Here is a 14,942-nt window from a genome sequence, read left to right as displayed (position 1 = left end):
AAGAGAGTGGATTTAAATATCAAAGTGGCATTTTTTTCCCAAGGCCTTGCACTCGGTAATTTTGCACGGAACCAAAGTATTCTAACAGTGATTTGATTGAATACCACACCAAAGGGCTATCCTCTAAAGAACTCACCAAAAGGAAAACTCAAAATTACTTGTAAATTCCGTAAAATGTTTCAGAGCTCTGTAAATCCATGTATTATGTATTACCTCATGTTTCTGAATTCTTGCCTCAGGCAAATTGCCAACTTAGCAACTAAATGACAGTTTTAAAATTCTAATACAAACCAGCCTCTCCAACTTTGCTTTTTTTTCTCCAGGAGAAAAAAATAAAAGGGACACAAGAGGGAAGTGAAAGTTATTGAAAGGTTCAATTTATAAATTCTGTTTGTGCTCTGCCTGGAGTTGTAGTTTAATTTTGCTCTTGCATAAAATGGTATTTGCCTGATTCTGCATAAAGGGGCACCTTTGAAAGTAAATAAGTTCTTAGGGCAACTGTTGGTCCTGCTACTAGGGAGGAAGCTCTGTCACGCTACCCTTCGGGGATGCCTGCCTCAGAGCCAGAGTGGGCCGGTTCTGCCTTCAGTGAGAGCTCAGAAAACAAAAGCAATCAACTTGGCAACTAATAAAGATGTTTGTCATTTCCTGAACTGTGGATATAATAAAGAATTTGAGCAGTGTGAGATGCAAACCCTGCCCTCAAGAAGTTTATTTTTAGTGGGGCAATAGGTACGCAGGCAATTCAATCTAAGAGATCCCAAGGCGGGGGGAGGGGGAATTGAGTGAAGGTGGTCAGCAAGTACAAACTTCCAGTTACAGTGTAAGATACATAAGTTCTGGGGATGCAATGTACAGCATGGTGACTATAGTTAACAATATTGTGTTGTATATTTAAAAGTTACTAAGAGAATAGATCTTAAAAGTTCTCATCAGAAGAAACGAATTCTGTAGCTATGCGAGGTGATAGATGTTAACTAGACTTACTGTGGTGAGCATTTCCCAGTATATACATATATCAGGTCTTATGTCATATACCTCAAACTTATGCGATGCTCTATGACAATTAGATCGCAATAAAATTAGCGGGCAGAAGAGACCCCAAGACCAAGTCTTAACTACCAAATACCTTTAGTGTCTCAAATAACCGTATGAAAGCCAGGGCCTCATCTTTGGGGCAGAAAGACTCCTTTTCCAAGAAGGTTATTCCATATTTCCATGTTGTAATTATTTATCTGTCTATCAGTCATTTCTTCATTCATTAACTCACCCAATGTTATTTGTGATGGGCCCTAGAGAGACAAAGTAACTTCAACAAGACTCCGTCTCAAGGAGCTCACCCTGCAGTGGGAGGGAGGCAGACATAAACAAACACCACAAAGTGAAAATCTCAAAGAAACTGGGAATCATTATTAAAATGGGGGTGTGTTATCTTTTATATATTCTATGTTTCCAATACAAGAAAAATGTAAAATATAAGTGCAGAGCCCCTTTATTAAAAGGGATTTATCTTAACCATGTTTAAATCATAAGACTTTGGACATGGGAACTAAGCTCAGATATCACCTCCTCCAAGAAGGCTTCCCTGATAGCACCCATGTCCCCTTTTGGCTTGAGTGTCCTTTCTATGTACTCTCACTGCACCGTGTCCATTCCCCTGATACCATGTTTTGAATTTTTTTTTTTTTTTAGAAATTCACGTTCTTTTATTTATTTATTTATGACTGTGTTGAGTCTTCGTTTCTGTGCGAGGGCTTTCTCTAGTTGCGGCAAGTGGGGACCCCTCTTCATCGCGGTGCGCGGGCCTCTCACCATCGCGGCCTCTCTTGTTGCGGAGCACAGGCTCCAGACGCGCAGGCTCGGTAGTTGTGGTGCACGGGCTTAGTTGCTCCGTGGCATGTGGGATCTTCCCAGACCAGGGCTCGAACCCGTGTCCCCTGCATTGGCAGGCAGATTCTCAACCACTGCGCCACCAGGGAAGCCCCCATGTTTTGAATTTTTATTGTGTTGTCCTCTTACTGCCACTACCACCTCCATACATACACAACTGGGTACCCCTTAAGGAGGAGGGGACACATCTCACTCTTTGCATTCACAGCGCTAGAAACATGCCTGGTATATGGCACTCGGTTAATGTTGAATAGCTCTGTGAATGGGAAGATGATAATTACAGGTTTTTTCCCCATCTAATAAAAGTTGCCTTTATTCCCCACATTATATCAAGTTTTAAAATATGTAACATAGGGTATATATTCTTGTTTTTTGAAATGTAAATGTATTAAAATGTAAATATATTAAATGTAAATATATTAAAACATTTATTAATAGCATATTTAGTTAAGGACGCATACAAAAAAGCTAGAAGGACACACACCAAAATGCTGGCAGTGGTTATCTCTTAAGTGTTAAGATTTGAAATGATGCTAACTTTGTCTTTATGCATCACTGTGTTGTTTAACTATTTTACTATGGATGTGCTACTATTATGATAAGAAAATATGAAGTTATTTGTATTTTAAAAAGGAAAATTTGGCCCATTTCATAAGCCACAATCATAGGACATAAACAACTTTATGAAACATCATCTTTACCATCTAACCCAATGTTGACAGTGATTTGACTTTGTGGATTTAAATAACTGACCAAGCTTGGTGGCATTTAATGGAATTAGATAGGTTTCTGTTTTCCTTACTCATGTCTGTGTTTATAATATTCAGAAGGTACCCAAGCACTTTATTTGCAGTTGTCTAAAACGTGCTAAATTATCTCTTTTGCTCGCTCTCTTTTGTTCCTTTCTTTTAATTCTCCCTGCTAATACTGGGATTGGGTGTTAGAACCCCAGTCTTTTTAAAGCCAGGCTTAACCTCTTGCAAATAGATAAGGCAGAACTAAGTAACCAATTAATTCTCTCTCTCTCTCTTTCTTTCTCTCTCTTTTTCATTATAAATCTCCTGTTTTTAGGGTGGCTCTGTGTAGAAGAAATATCAGTTTTCTGGTCCGTGATAGTTCTGCTGTGCATCTTCTGCCTGCCCATCTTTCAACATTTTGTTTCACTGACCACAATGTTGGAAAACCCTAGACAATGTTATTGGACTAACAGTTTATTTCTTTTTCCCAAAGGAACAATCACAGATTGTAAAATGTGCCTCTAAAGAACAGGTTTAAAAAACTATATATACTGTATTCTTTTTTATCTGCAGCTGAATTCTTGCTGCCAAGATGGGGAAACAGAACAGCAAGCTGCGCCCAGAGGTCATGCAGGACTTGCTGGAAAGCACAGATTTTACAGAGCACGAGATCCAGGAATGGTATAAAGGCTTCTTGAGAGACTGCCCCAGTGGACATTTGTCAATGGAGGAGTTTAAGAAAATTTACGGGAACTTTTTCCCTTATGGGGACGCTTCCAAATTTGCAGAGCACGTCTTTCGCACCTTCGATGCCAACGGAGATGGGACAATAGACTTTAGAGAATTTATCATAGCCCTGAGCGTAACGTCAAGGGGGAAGCTGGAGCAGAAGCTGAAATGGGCCTTCAGCATGTATGACCTGGATGGAAATGGCTACATCAGCAAGGCAGAAATGCTCGAGATTGTGCAGGTACGTGGACCTTGCCCTTTACAAAGAGAAGAGTGTGAGTCACAGTAAGAATTGGGAAGTCCACAGTATAGCTTAGTGGAGAGATTGCAAACTGGTGGTCCACCTGGGCACCGATTTGGCCTAGGCAGTGTCTTTGAAAATGTGGAATCCATATACAAAACAGGGAGATTACACATAAACATGCAGATTGGCTAGCATCTCTTGGAAACTCAGGAGCTCTGGCCACACTGGGCCCACGTTCTTGCCTGGCATAGGTGCCCTGGGGCTTTTTGGTGACTCCTCCCTACAGAGGGACCTGCACTCTTCAGCTGGTCATGCTCACTGTGGCCACTCCATCTACTCAGTGCAATGACCTGCCTGGACCTAGAGCCTGGAGTGATGTTTAATCATCAAACTCTGACCTGGGTTCAAATCCTGCCTCTTTCAGTCACTACCTCTGTGACTTTAACCCAAGCGAGCCTCAGTGTCCTTATCTGTAAAATGGAACTATCAGCAGTGCCCACTGCTGTGGGATTGTTTTAAGATTAGACTGAATCTCCGTGTCCAATGCTTATTAGCACAGCGCCAGCCTTATAGAAAAGCTCATCATCACTGCCATCACTAATTTCCAACTTTATTAGACACTTGAATAAAAGTAGGGATCTCTAATCTAGCTTCTATCTCATCAGAGATACAAACAGTGCAGAATCAAGGCCTCCATCATTTTAATAGGAAGCACTCCATTTTATTTCCCCAAATCACTCACCCAGAGTAAACTTCCCAAACAGAACAGGAAAAGGGGTCGTTTTTCCTTTCACCATCCCCTCTTCTTTGAAAGTCCACACTCAGGCCTTGTCACTGTCCCAAGAAGCTGTGTGCCTTTGTGGGGATTCTCACTGTTTGGTTCTAGCTGGTCTGCACTATTTAGGAGAGTGCATATTTGCAGATGCTACAATCGCTTCAGAGGCGGCACTGTCTTTTAGGTGTCTGGGAAAATACCTGTTAGAAAGTGATAAGATGGAGGCAGGCTGTGGGCCAGCAGAATCATACACAAATTAAGGCTCTATCTGTTAAAGTAAGTGAAACTGCAGCTTGATTACAAGTGTCAGCACATAAATTCCTTGCTGAACTTCTGTCCCTCCAAGACTCAGAAATTCAAGCCATTTAATGTAAAATGTAAATTCATGATGTTCACCTGCAAATACTAGTAAGTGGTCAGGGTGAAGATCGGGGTCCAAACAAGGTTATAATGAGGCTTGTCAATGAATGGAGAGTGGAACTCCATAAATTTTCTAGTTTTTCTTCTTTATTGTTGCTTCCTATGGTTTAATTTTGGTATCCACAGAATATTGTTGGTAGTAACAGACTGGAATCCTTTTGTTTTTCCTGGCATTGGTAGGAAGGATTCTATTCTATTGTGGACTCTGTAACACTGAAATACACGGTATTGGTTTCCTCTTGCTGCTGTAACAAAGGGCCATAAACTTAGTGGCTTAAAACAACACACATTTATTATCTTACAGTTCTGGAGGTCAGAGATCTGAAACCGGTTTCACTGGGCTAAAATCAAGGTGTCCGCAGCTTGCATTCTGTCTGGAGGTTTTAGAGGAAAATCTGTTTCCTTGCCTTTCCTACTTTTTGAAACATTCCTTAGCTAGTAGCCCTTTATATCCAACTTCAGAGCCAGCAACAGTGGATTGAGTTCTTCTCACGTTGCCATTCCCCTGGCTATCTCATTCTGCTTCTCCCTTCCACTCATAAAGACCCCTGTGAGTACACTAGGACAACCCAGATAATTCAGAATAACCCCGCCCAGCTCAAGATCCTTAACATACTTACATCTGCAAAGTCCCTTTTACTGTGTAAGGTAACGTATTCACAGGTTTCAGAGATTAGGACATGCACATCTTGGGAGGGCCGTTATTCAGTCTACCTCATATGTCCAAACGCAGTTATGTTCCTTCTTCCAAAGAATAATTTTGTGCTATATCAGCATCTGGGTGGAAAAGCAAAACCATATGCAGATTTATTTTTAGAGTCTTACACAAACATTTTCACATTCATGTGTTTGTTTTTTTTAAGTGACAAACTTAGGAACATGATTTAGGCCCAATATTTTATTATTGGCATCAAAACCGTCTCTCATGAGTCTTAAGCCAGATCACAATTCTGATGTTTCTCCCGTAACGGCAGATCCTCTCCTGGGGTGGGGAGGGCCCTAGTCTCAGCCCCCCGGCTGCAAGAGGAAGGAGAATCCTTCCTGCCCCACACAGTTCTCTGTCCCTGAGCCCAGCCAGAGGCAGGTCTGAACACCCACACCCAGCCCAGCGCAGCCTGTGTTTCAGGAAGGGGGCAGCGAGCATGTGAGTAGCGTTGCGCATTGAACCACGAGTGCTCAGATGCTCTCTGGGATCTTGGGGGTGAGGGAACATGAACTTAGGGATCCATCAACAGGACCGCAGGGAGAGAATGCAGGAAGAACAGGGAGTGAAACTGACCCCCTTCTGTTCTCAGAAAGTAACTAGGACCCTTGAAAGAACGTTTTAACTACAGGACTGTCATTGGGTAGGAGTACATAATCTGTGTTGCTTTACTCTTATGATTGAATGAAAATCACAGGCTTAGACAAAAATTGATCACCTGGATCCAAAACAAAGATGAAGAGGGAGTCAAGGGAAGAATTGGCATGTGAGAGCGGTTGTCTTGAGCAAAGCAGGTCAATATCACCTTGCCCCTCTCCTTTTTCAATCTCCTTTTCCTTCTCTTCCTCGGGTAAGTTATTTAACCTTTCTGTACATTGTTCTCATGATTTGTGAACTGGACCAATCATAGCACCTGCCTCAAGAGTAACCGTAAGGGTTAAACAGTTATTACAAGTAGAGTACCTAGAACAGTGCCTCTCATGGGGGATCCTTCAGTAAATGTTGACTACTATTATTCTATAGAAGTTTCTGGAGCTGAGACAGGATGTTTCCCTGCAAAATAAAGGGAGGTCATTTCCCATTCAAAGGACAAAGTAATAGAGTCTCCCATTAAGTTTTAGGTTAAGTTTACCTAGTCATATAAATGTATGTTCACAAAACAAAGGGAGGTAACCCAGCTAAACCTCCAATTGGTGGAACTCACGGAAGAGATATTCTTGTGCAGATGACTTTAGGAGTTCCCAGGCTTCTTCAGCTGTTGTCTTTCCCACCAAACACCATCCCAGCTGGGAATAAGCTAAAACTTCTGGGCTGCTCTGATGCTTACGGGATTTAAGTAACAGAAAGATCATCTTTCCAGGAGAGAATGTGGTTGGCACCAGGAATTCCCCAACTCCGAGCTGTTGCCCTGAGCCCATAGGTACGCTTCATGCATCGGGACTTTTGGGGCACAGGCTGTCTGGACTTGTTCTCAAGTCCTGCTAGAGACTTTCGGAAAGGAATATATAGGCTAACACAGTGTTACCTTTAGCAGTTCTCAGGGAACTCACTTTAATTGACCAGGTTGCGATCATTTCTAGTTAGCATATTCATTCCTTGGATGGTAATGATTGCTTTAAAGTAGTTGGTGTTCAAATACGTGTCGTCTTGGAATCAGACTCTCCCTCCTAGTTGTGATTCAAGGTTAATTAGCACTTTCGATAAGGCAGAGTGAACTTCATAACACCCTTAGTCTACATTTTCACACCCTTTGAATGAATGAAAACTAAAGGAAGGAGGTTGGGCTTATGCTGGCAGCCCATCACGGAAGACTTCATTTTTGTTTGTTTGTTTCTTTTAGCAATATGGGAATTTTTTTTCCTGATTCACTCATCAGAATAAGGCGTATGTATCCATACAGCAACCAGATGAAGAGGAAGGGAGACTATGGTGTTAGCCATGCAAAGGTTTACTGTCCACAAACACCAAACAGACTCACAAATTAATCTGACCTGGTCTCAAGAGCACCACCTGTGACCAGTTTAGACAACCAGCTTGTGAGTATTTGTGCCGTGAGGGATCAAAATCAGGACCAGAAAGACTTGGTTACATTCTTTCCAAAACCACTTCCTGAGTGGCATTTTTTTCTCCCAAAGATCTTTCTAAATTGGTGTCGTAGACACTATGTCACTCGTAATATATGCCTTGGAGACCTGAAACGCTGTGCTCTTCTGATGGTGAAAGAAAAGGCTGGGGGCGGGTGGTGTTGTGGTGAAAGCTTCTGGTCCGTCTTGATATGGCCCCTGGGAATTCAGCTGCAAACTCTTGCCTAATTCTCAGTTATGAGTGTGGACCACAGATGTTACTCTAGAATGCAACTTCGATTTCTCTCCCGGAGAAAACTCTTTAAAGCAGTTGCCCAGGTTAGTGACTTTCTCTAAGAACTAACCTTAGTGTTTGTTTATCAGTTGTGTTTGGCTTATCCCTTTCTTATCAGGGGATTACTCTTATCGTGACAAGCCACATTATAGTTTAAGAGTTGAAGTTAGGCATCTGGCAACACAAGTGAGTGCCTGCTACCCAAAGGCCCCCCACTCGGCTGTGCCCTCCAGGTCTCCTTTGTGGACTCCTCTGTCTTCTCCTGTTTCCTAAACAAGGATATTCCCAAGCAGAGTTCCAGCCTCAGCCCCCTTTTCCTTTCATTAGTTCTGGGAAGTCATCTTCTCAGTGCTTGTATGGGCCAGGCATAGTGTTACGTGTTTTCCACACTGTATTAGTTTCCTAGGGTTGCTATAACAAATTACCATAAACTGGGCAGTTTCAAACAACAAACATTTATTCTATCACAGTTCCAGAGGCCAGAAGTCCAAGGTCAAGGTGTGGGCAAGGCTGGTTCCTTCCAGAAACTCCTGGGGGGATCTGCTCCATCCCTGTCTCCTAGCTTCTGGTGGTGGCTGGCGATCCTTGGTGTTTGGGGCCCGCATCTCTCCCGTCATCATGTGACATTTTCCCTGTATGACTGTGTCCAAATTTCCTTCTTCTTATACGAACACATCATTGGATTAGGGCCTGCCCAAATCCAGTATGATCTCATTTTAACTTGATTACATCTGCAAAGACCCTATTTCCAAATAAGGTCACATTCACAGGTTCTGGGTGAACATGAATTTTTGCAGGACATGAGTCAACCTGGTACATGTGCATTATCTTGTTTAATCCTCACAATAACCTTATTAGCCCCATTTTATGGATGAAGAAACAGAGTACCTCCAGGTCTTCACCTCTACTATGTCCAGCTGTTAATGGACACCTCCACTAAGACATTGCACTGGTACCTCACAGTCAAACATTCCAAAAACAAACTCGGTATTGCCCCCCAAAATGCGAAGTCCTAAACCACAGCAGCTCCAGAATGTCTTTTTAGGAGAGTGAACGGGATCTTTGGAAGGGGCTGTTGGAAGCAACCTTTGCAGAGCACTTTACATAAGATTGAAACAGATAGTAATTGCCCATATCTAAAAATGATGGGTACCACCACTTACCTGAAACAAGACAGTGGCTGAGGAATGGGCAAGAATGATAAATTTAGAAAAATATGAAGGAGGCAGATTTGATAGGTCCAGTTGATTGCCTGCATGTGGAGACGGGTGGTAGAGCCGTATTAAAGATGTCTTTGACTTGATTACAGGATGGTGGATGGTAGGACTGTTTACCAAGGAACAAACAAACAAACGAACATGAGTGGGGGCAGGGGCCTGGGCAATAATGAGTTTCAAGTAAAATCTTATGTGAAAACTAATATAAGAACGGAGATGCTTTGGTTGAAAAAGGGGGTAGGGCCCTTATTCTCCCCCCATCCTCTCCCTGCCTGTGAAAGTATCTACAGCACTTTGGGAGAACATTATGGATTTACTGACTTACTGTATTCTTCTAGCTCTAAACGAGAAAGTGCTTATGCTGTTCTAGATACATAGATATTGATCCCATTTTAAGAGTATTTCCAAGAAAGATTCTCATGGCCTCTCTCTACCCTCCTTTCCTGGTATGTAATATCCTTCTAAGCAGGATGCTTTCCTTTATCGATAATCTAAGAACAACCCTATACTGCTTAACTTCTTTTACCCTTGGTGGGTTGTCGTGGGGCCTTGGGTGTCCTGTTGGAAGACCCTACATCTTCTGGTGAAAAGCCAGTCTGGTGTCCTTCAGAGAGAAGAGTGAACTTTAGCTCTTGGAATTGTGCCTGCCCTCAGTTAATCCCACAACCTTTATCAGTTCAGACATGAGCCCTTCCTTTCCAGCATTCCGAGAGGTGGTTCATTCAGAGGGAAAAAGAAAAATCACATATATATATATATGTCAAGAGGAAGCTGGTAATTCCCCTGGCCGCAGGTGGTGCTGTCCTGAGCCTGCCTAGGGCAGAACCAGAACTGGGTTCCTGGGTGTCCCATAGTGCTGTATTTACCCAGAGACAAGAATAGGGCTCTTCAAGTTTAATTAAAAACAGGATGTCCCTGCTGGGCCTCTCGTTGACATTGCTAAAAATAAAGTAGGGAAGTAGCCTGGCCTCTCCATGGTTTAATCCCATTAAATTTGGGGGAGGGGTGTGGGGAACTGGAGTTAATAAAAGACACGATTTGTTTCAGATTGCTGTCTGGAGTTGGGTCTTTTCTCTCCCTGCCCTGTGGAGTCCCAGGTCTAGTACAATCAATGCTGGCTTGCTGAGGCCATGAGAGAGGGGCAAAGGGACAGATGATTCCCCACTGAGGTTCTGCAGGGCTGTCACCCACTTACATTGGGACCCCTGGGGCTTGTCACCTCATCTCTTTGCTCACTGCTCTAGTACCACCCATGTTCATAGACCTGGTTTTGTGAATAATCCACTAATCCCTTTCTGTGAGCTGATACACATTAAAAACAAACAAACAAACAAAAACAATCTAGTCTGAGTGCTATGAAAGAGCCATCTGGAAATGTGAGCGTCTTAAAGGTGCCCGCACTTCCTTCTCAACCCCTCAGTATACTCAGACATTGCATCTCTTACCCAGTTCCAGAAGCCTCATTTGCAAATATCCTCATATAAGGGGGTCCTGACTTTCTTCATTTTTGTTTTGTTTTTATTTATGGGTATTTTTGTTTTTTGGTTTTTTTGAACTAACCTATCCTCATTTCTCTGCCCCAGCCCTATTCCTTTAGCCTAACAGCTAAAGACTAAACCCCTGAAGACTTTCTGTTGAGTGTAAGAGCCTTGTTTTCAAACACACATTCATCTGTTTGCTTGGTCTTTCGTTCATTTGTTCAACCAGAGTATTAAGAGAATAACCCCTAGATTATTACACAGTTGACTTCCCTTCAGAATCCCAAGAAGGAGAATTTCATGAACCTCAACTCTTAGAGGCTGAGAGTTCCAAGGAGTGTTCCAGACCAGTGGGTTTTACTTGCTACTATGGGACCTTACCGAGGCCAGAACAGATTTGGGGAAGGAACAACACAGCCCCAAAGAAGGTTGATTACACAGCATCCTTAAGACTTCTAGCAAAAGTAAACTTATTATTTGTCCATAAATGCCCCTCCCACATCACCTCTACAACTCCTGAAAGGTACCAGCTCTTACACCTTTAAAGATGTGTACTTGTGATTTAGTGGGACACTGATAATCTAGATACTGTTTTGTTGTTGTTGTTCTAAGATTCCTGGGCTTATGAATTCACAAAATATTTAGATTGTGTAAGTCTGTAATCCGTTTGAGGGGTGTGTGTGTGTGTGTGTGTGTGTGTGTGTGTGTGTTCATCAGTTGGTGCCACCGATTCCTCTTTCAGTCAAGGGTTACAGAAAAGCTTCCATGTTGGAGCAAAGAAAGCTGAGGAGAGGGTGCTAGACCTCAGAACATAGGTGGTATGGAGAGTCTCCTGCTTTCCACTCTTGTTACTAAATATTCATGTGGCCCTGAAAGTTCAGCACCTCTGTTTCCCATTTGTAAAAAAGTCTCTAACTCTATGGCCTTTTCTAGCTCCCCCAAGGAGTCAGGTGTCCCCAGCGGCTTGGCGCATGGCACTATAACCCCAGCACAGATGGTAGTGTAGTCCTGGGCTGGAGGGGACAGCAGTAGGGATCCAGGAGGAAGACAGAGTATGGCTCACCTCTCGCCTCTGGAGCACACTTCAGTGAGCGTCTCTTGGGACAGCTGACTGTGGCCAAGCTTACTTTTACCCCAGTGACACCCATCACCCCAGACAGAGCCATGACTCCCAGTTTGCCCTTCCTCCCAGACAGACTCACTGTGGAGGCAGCTTCAGTTCAGCGCGGGCTCTGGGTCGGTTCAAGTCAGACTCGGGGAGCCTGGCCTGAGGGGTCCCTATGGGGTGGAATCAGCCCAAGAGTCAACACACTGGGTGAGTTCATTTTTCACTCCTCTTTTATCAACGGAGATTATAATATTTACCCCCATTTCTCCAGAATATTTTAGGAACTTGAGGCAGAGTTGATCCTGAACAAGACTGTAAAGCGGAGAAGTTAAGCCTTTATCTCTTTTTGCAACCCTTTTTGTTTCCACATTTCCCCTTTGGAGACTACTTTCTTTCAGCTGCCTTCCTTTCTCTCCTCCCACTACATCCCAAGTTCCAGAACTTTCCAGATTTCTCTGCCCACCCTCTGGCAAAATCTACTTTTTCTAAAACTCCTTCCCAGGGCTAATTTTCCCAAAGTGAATCTGAGTACCAGAACCATGGTCTGGAGATAAAAACAATGACTTTACATTATGCTTCCAAAATAAAAACAACATTTGACAGCTGAGGCCTTCCATGCGCTTACTGGGTACCACGGGGGGTCCACAGGTGGTAGAGGAGATAGTTTCAGTACTGTTCACAAAACCTTTTCAGTAGAACCCTCTTTTGCCCATCAGATTTCTGATGTACCCAGTTTATCTCAAGCTGAGATTGTATACTTATTTCATCCAAAACTTGGATGGCAGATTGTTCCCATCCCGGGGATACTTGGCAGCTTGCTGAGAAGGAATGTGAGACGATTGCCACATACAAGGGGAAAGAGCCCTGGGATGGATTGGTAATGTCTGCCCAGGAGAAGAGGAGGGCAGGCCCTTACAGACCATCAGTGTTTGTCACCCTTGAGGGACCCAGGGAGAGACCACAGTAGACCCTGACCTGTCTCTGGCCTGAGGAATGTCCCCTACAGCCTGAGAGCGGGGACCTCAAAACAGCAGCAGCAGCACACAGGAACCTCAGTAGAAATGCGGACTCTCAAGCCCCGCATCTCCCCAGCCCACCCTCCTCAGTCAGCTTCTGCGTTTTCACAAGATTCCCAGGGGATTCATAAGCACATTAAAGTTAGAGACACGGGGGGCCTAGTGGATCTTCCTGCCAGTTGTCACTCCTGAAGGTTCTTAACCGCTGGACAAGCTCTGCTGGCCTGGCTGCTCTCACCAGCAACTGCACGTCTCTCTTCTACGACAACAGATGGTCAGGAACAGAGCTGGCTCTCTGCGTGATGGGAGGCATTCCCTTCAACCCTGTATTTGGGAGGTTTAATAATAGGGCCACTGTGTGCGAAACCAAACCATGTTTCTGTCTCACGCCATGTTGCTTCTGTCCGCAGGCAATCTATAAGATGGTCTCCTCTGTAATGAAAATGCCTGAAGATGAATCGACCCCAGAGAAGAGGACAGAAAAGATCTTCCGCCAGATGGACACCAATAGAGATGGTAGGAGGCCATGGCTGCTTTGCTTCGCTTTGCTTTGCTTTGCTTTGCTTTGCTTTGCTTTGCTTTGCTTTGCTTTGCTCAAGGCGGGGGGTGGGGGTGGGGGGGCGCTGCTGGAGGGGCTGGGGTGTCCGGGCAGGGGAATTCCACTCGAGGACAAGATACTGGCCATAAGGACCTGGCTCAAGGCCCTTTGTGAAAGTGGCTTATCCTGCTTGCCCCCTGTAGGGGGAAGATGGAGGCTGGATCCTGCAGGCCAGCGAATCAGAAAGTGGGGAGGGGCTTGTTATCCACTCAGACCCTAGTAGCTTTCATCCCAGCCTGCCCAGGGGGTTTTGTTGGGGTTTCGTGCACATGCTCCAAGGTGTTGGGTTTCCTGGAGCCAAGTGGGACCCCTCAGCTGTTGGCGGGTGAGGTGGCCAGCAGATTCCACCCTGAGGGAGCCACCCACAATTCAAATTCAACAAGGGGATGCAAAGCAAACCAAAATGAAAGGAGAGATGGATTTCAAACTCAAGAACAGTGGATTTTAGATGTTGGATTGCCAGACAGAATACAGGAGGCACAATTAAATTTAATTTTTGGTTAAATAACAAATGACTTTTCAGTATAAGTATGCCCTATTCAATATTTGGGACATACTTTAAAAATCGTTGTTTATTTGAAATTGAAAGTTAGCTGGGCATCCTGTATTTTATTTGCTAAATCTGGCAATCCTAGTTAGATGTAATGTCTGAGTTTAAAGTGCTAACACAGATCTTGGTCCATAATAAGCCCGGAGTCATCTATAGCTCTTGCTTTTATTTCCAGCTTGCCTGTTCTGCTGGGCATCCCCAGCAATTCTTGTCAGTGATGAGCAAATGCAGTCATATACCCCCGACGGAAGGCTTTGTCGCAGAGCGAGCCTCAGGTTCTATCCCTATGCCCTCTGGGGCACCAGCTGCCTGAGAATCCGGGTTTGCAGGGTACAGGCCAATCTGTTTGCTTTGTTTCTCCACAAAGGCGCCATTACATCCTGTTTCTCTATGTGCCTTGATTCACAGCGAATAGTTTGTTTTGCAGAGACTAAACAAACGGGATTCTTTTAATAGAATAATAAACTCGCTGACATTAAACTGCACATTTTGCTGATACTCCAGGGGAGCACAGGTGGGCTTGTGTCCTGCCCGAGGCCCAGCCTCCTCTTCAGAATAGGGCTGAAAGATGGGAGAAGATCCAAACACTGCAGGATCGAACCCTCACTGCGAGAAATGAGAGCCTCTGCTCTGGGCCTCGGCCACAATGGGGTCACAGAGCCCTGACGGGGTCAGCATTCCCCAAATGCATCTCGGTGCTAAAAGCCCTGTGCTTTCCTAAGGGAAAGCCTTGGGTTAAAAAAAAAAAAAAAGTGGCGGGGGGGGGGGGGGCGGGGCGGAGCGGAGTGGGAGCCGTACCGGGAGGGGCTTTAAGTCTGCAAGGGGTCAGGCTCCGCCCGACCAGGAGACTTGGTGCTTTGGCTCAGGGCTTCTAGACCCTCCCGCTGTTAGATTCCTCTTGGAGAAGCTCTTTGCATCTAACCCCTGGCGGCTGACTTGAAGAGAAAAGTCTGGGCCCCCAGCAGGTTAGCTGGGAAGCCAATCCGGGAGCACGCGGGTAGTTAGCCCGAGGGAGCGGATACATACGCTGAATGCAGGGTTTACCCTGCCGCAACAAGAAAGGGGGAGAAGCTTTGCCTCCCCACCAGCAATATGACCGAGGAAACTTCTCGAAGGGAA

The 14,942-nt window shown here is 44.5% G+C and overlaps 1 protein-coding gene across 12 annotated transcripts in view; it reads left to right on the top strand.

The window, feature by feature from the left end:
* NCALD (neurocalcin delta) overlaps positions 1 to 14,942 on the top strand; it is a 443,801-nt gene that overhangs the window by 423,728 nt on the left and 5,131 nt on the right. For all 12 annotated transcript variants that reach the window (XR_011070731.1, XM_068525732.1, XM_068525738.1 and 9 more), the window contains 2 exons: positions 3,201 to 3,597; positions 13,086 to 13,191. Coding sequence is in view for 11 of the 12 variants with exons in the window: in XM_068525732.1 (XP_068381833.1) it covers positions 3,220 to 3,597; positions 13,086 to 13,191 (484 nt within the window). In the remaining variant the exon portion in view is untranslated. The remainder of the gene's footprint in view (positions 1 to 3,200; positions 3,598 to 13,085; positions 13,192 to 14,942) is intronic.

Source organism: Eschrichtius robustus, chromosome 17 (assembly GCF_028021215.1).
Source record: "Eschrichtius robustus isolate mEscRob2 chromosome 17, mEscRob2.pri, whole genome shotgun sequence".
Taxonomy (NCBI): Eukaryota; Metazoa; Chordata; class Mammalia; order Artiodactyla; family Eschrichtiidae; genus Eschrichtius; species Eschrichtius robustus.
This window is presented reverse-complemented; position numbering and strand designations above follow the sequence as displayed.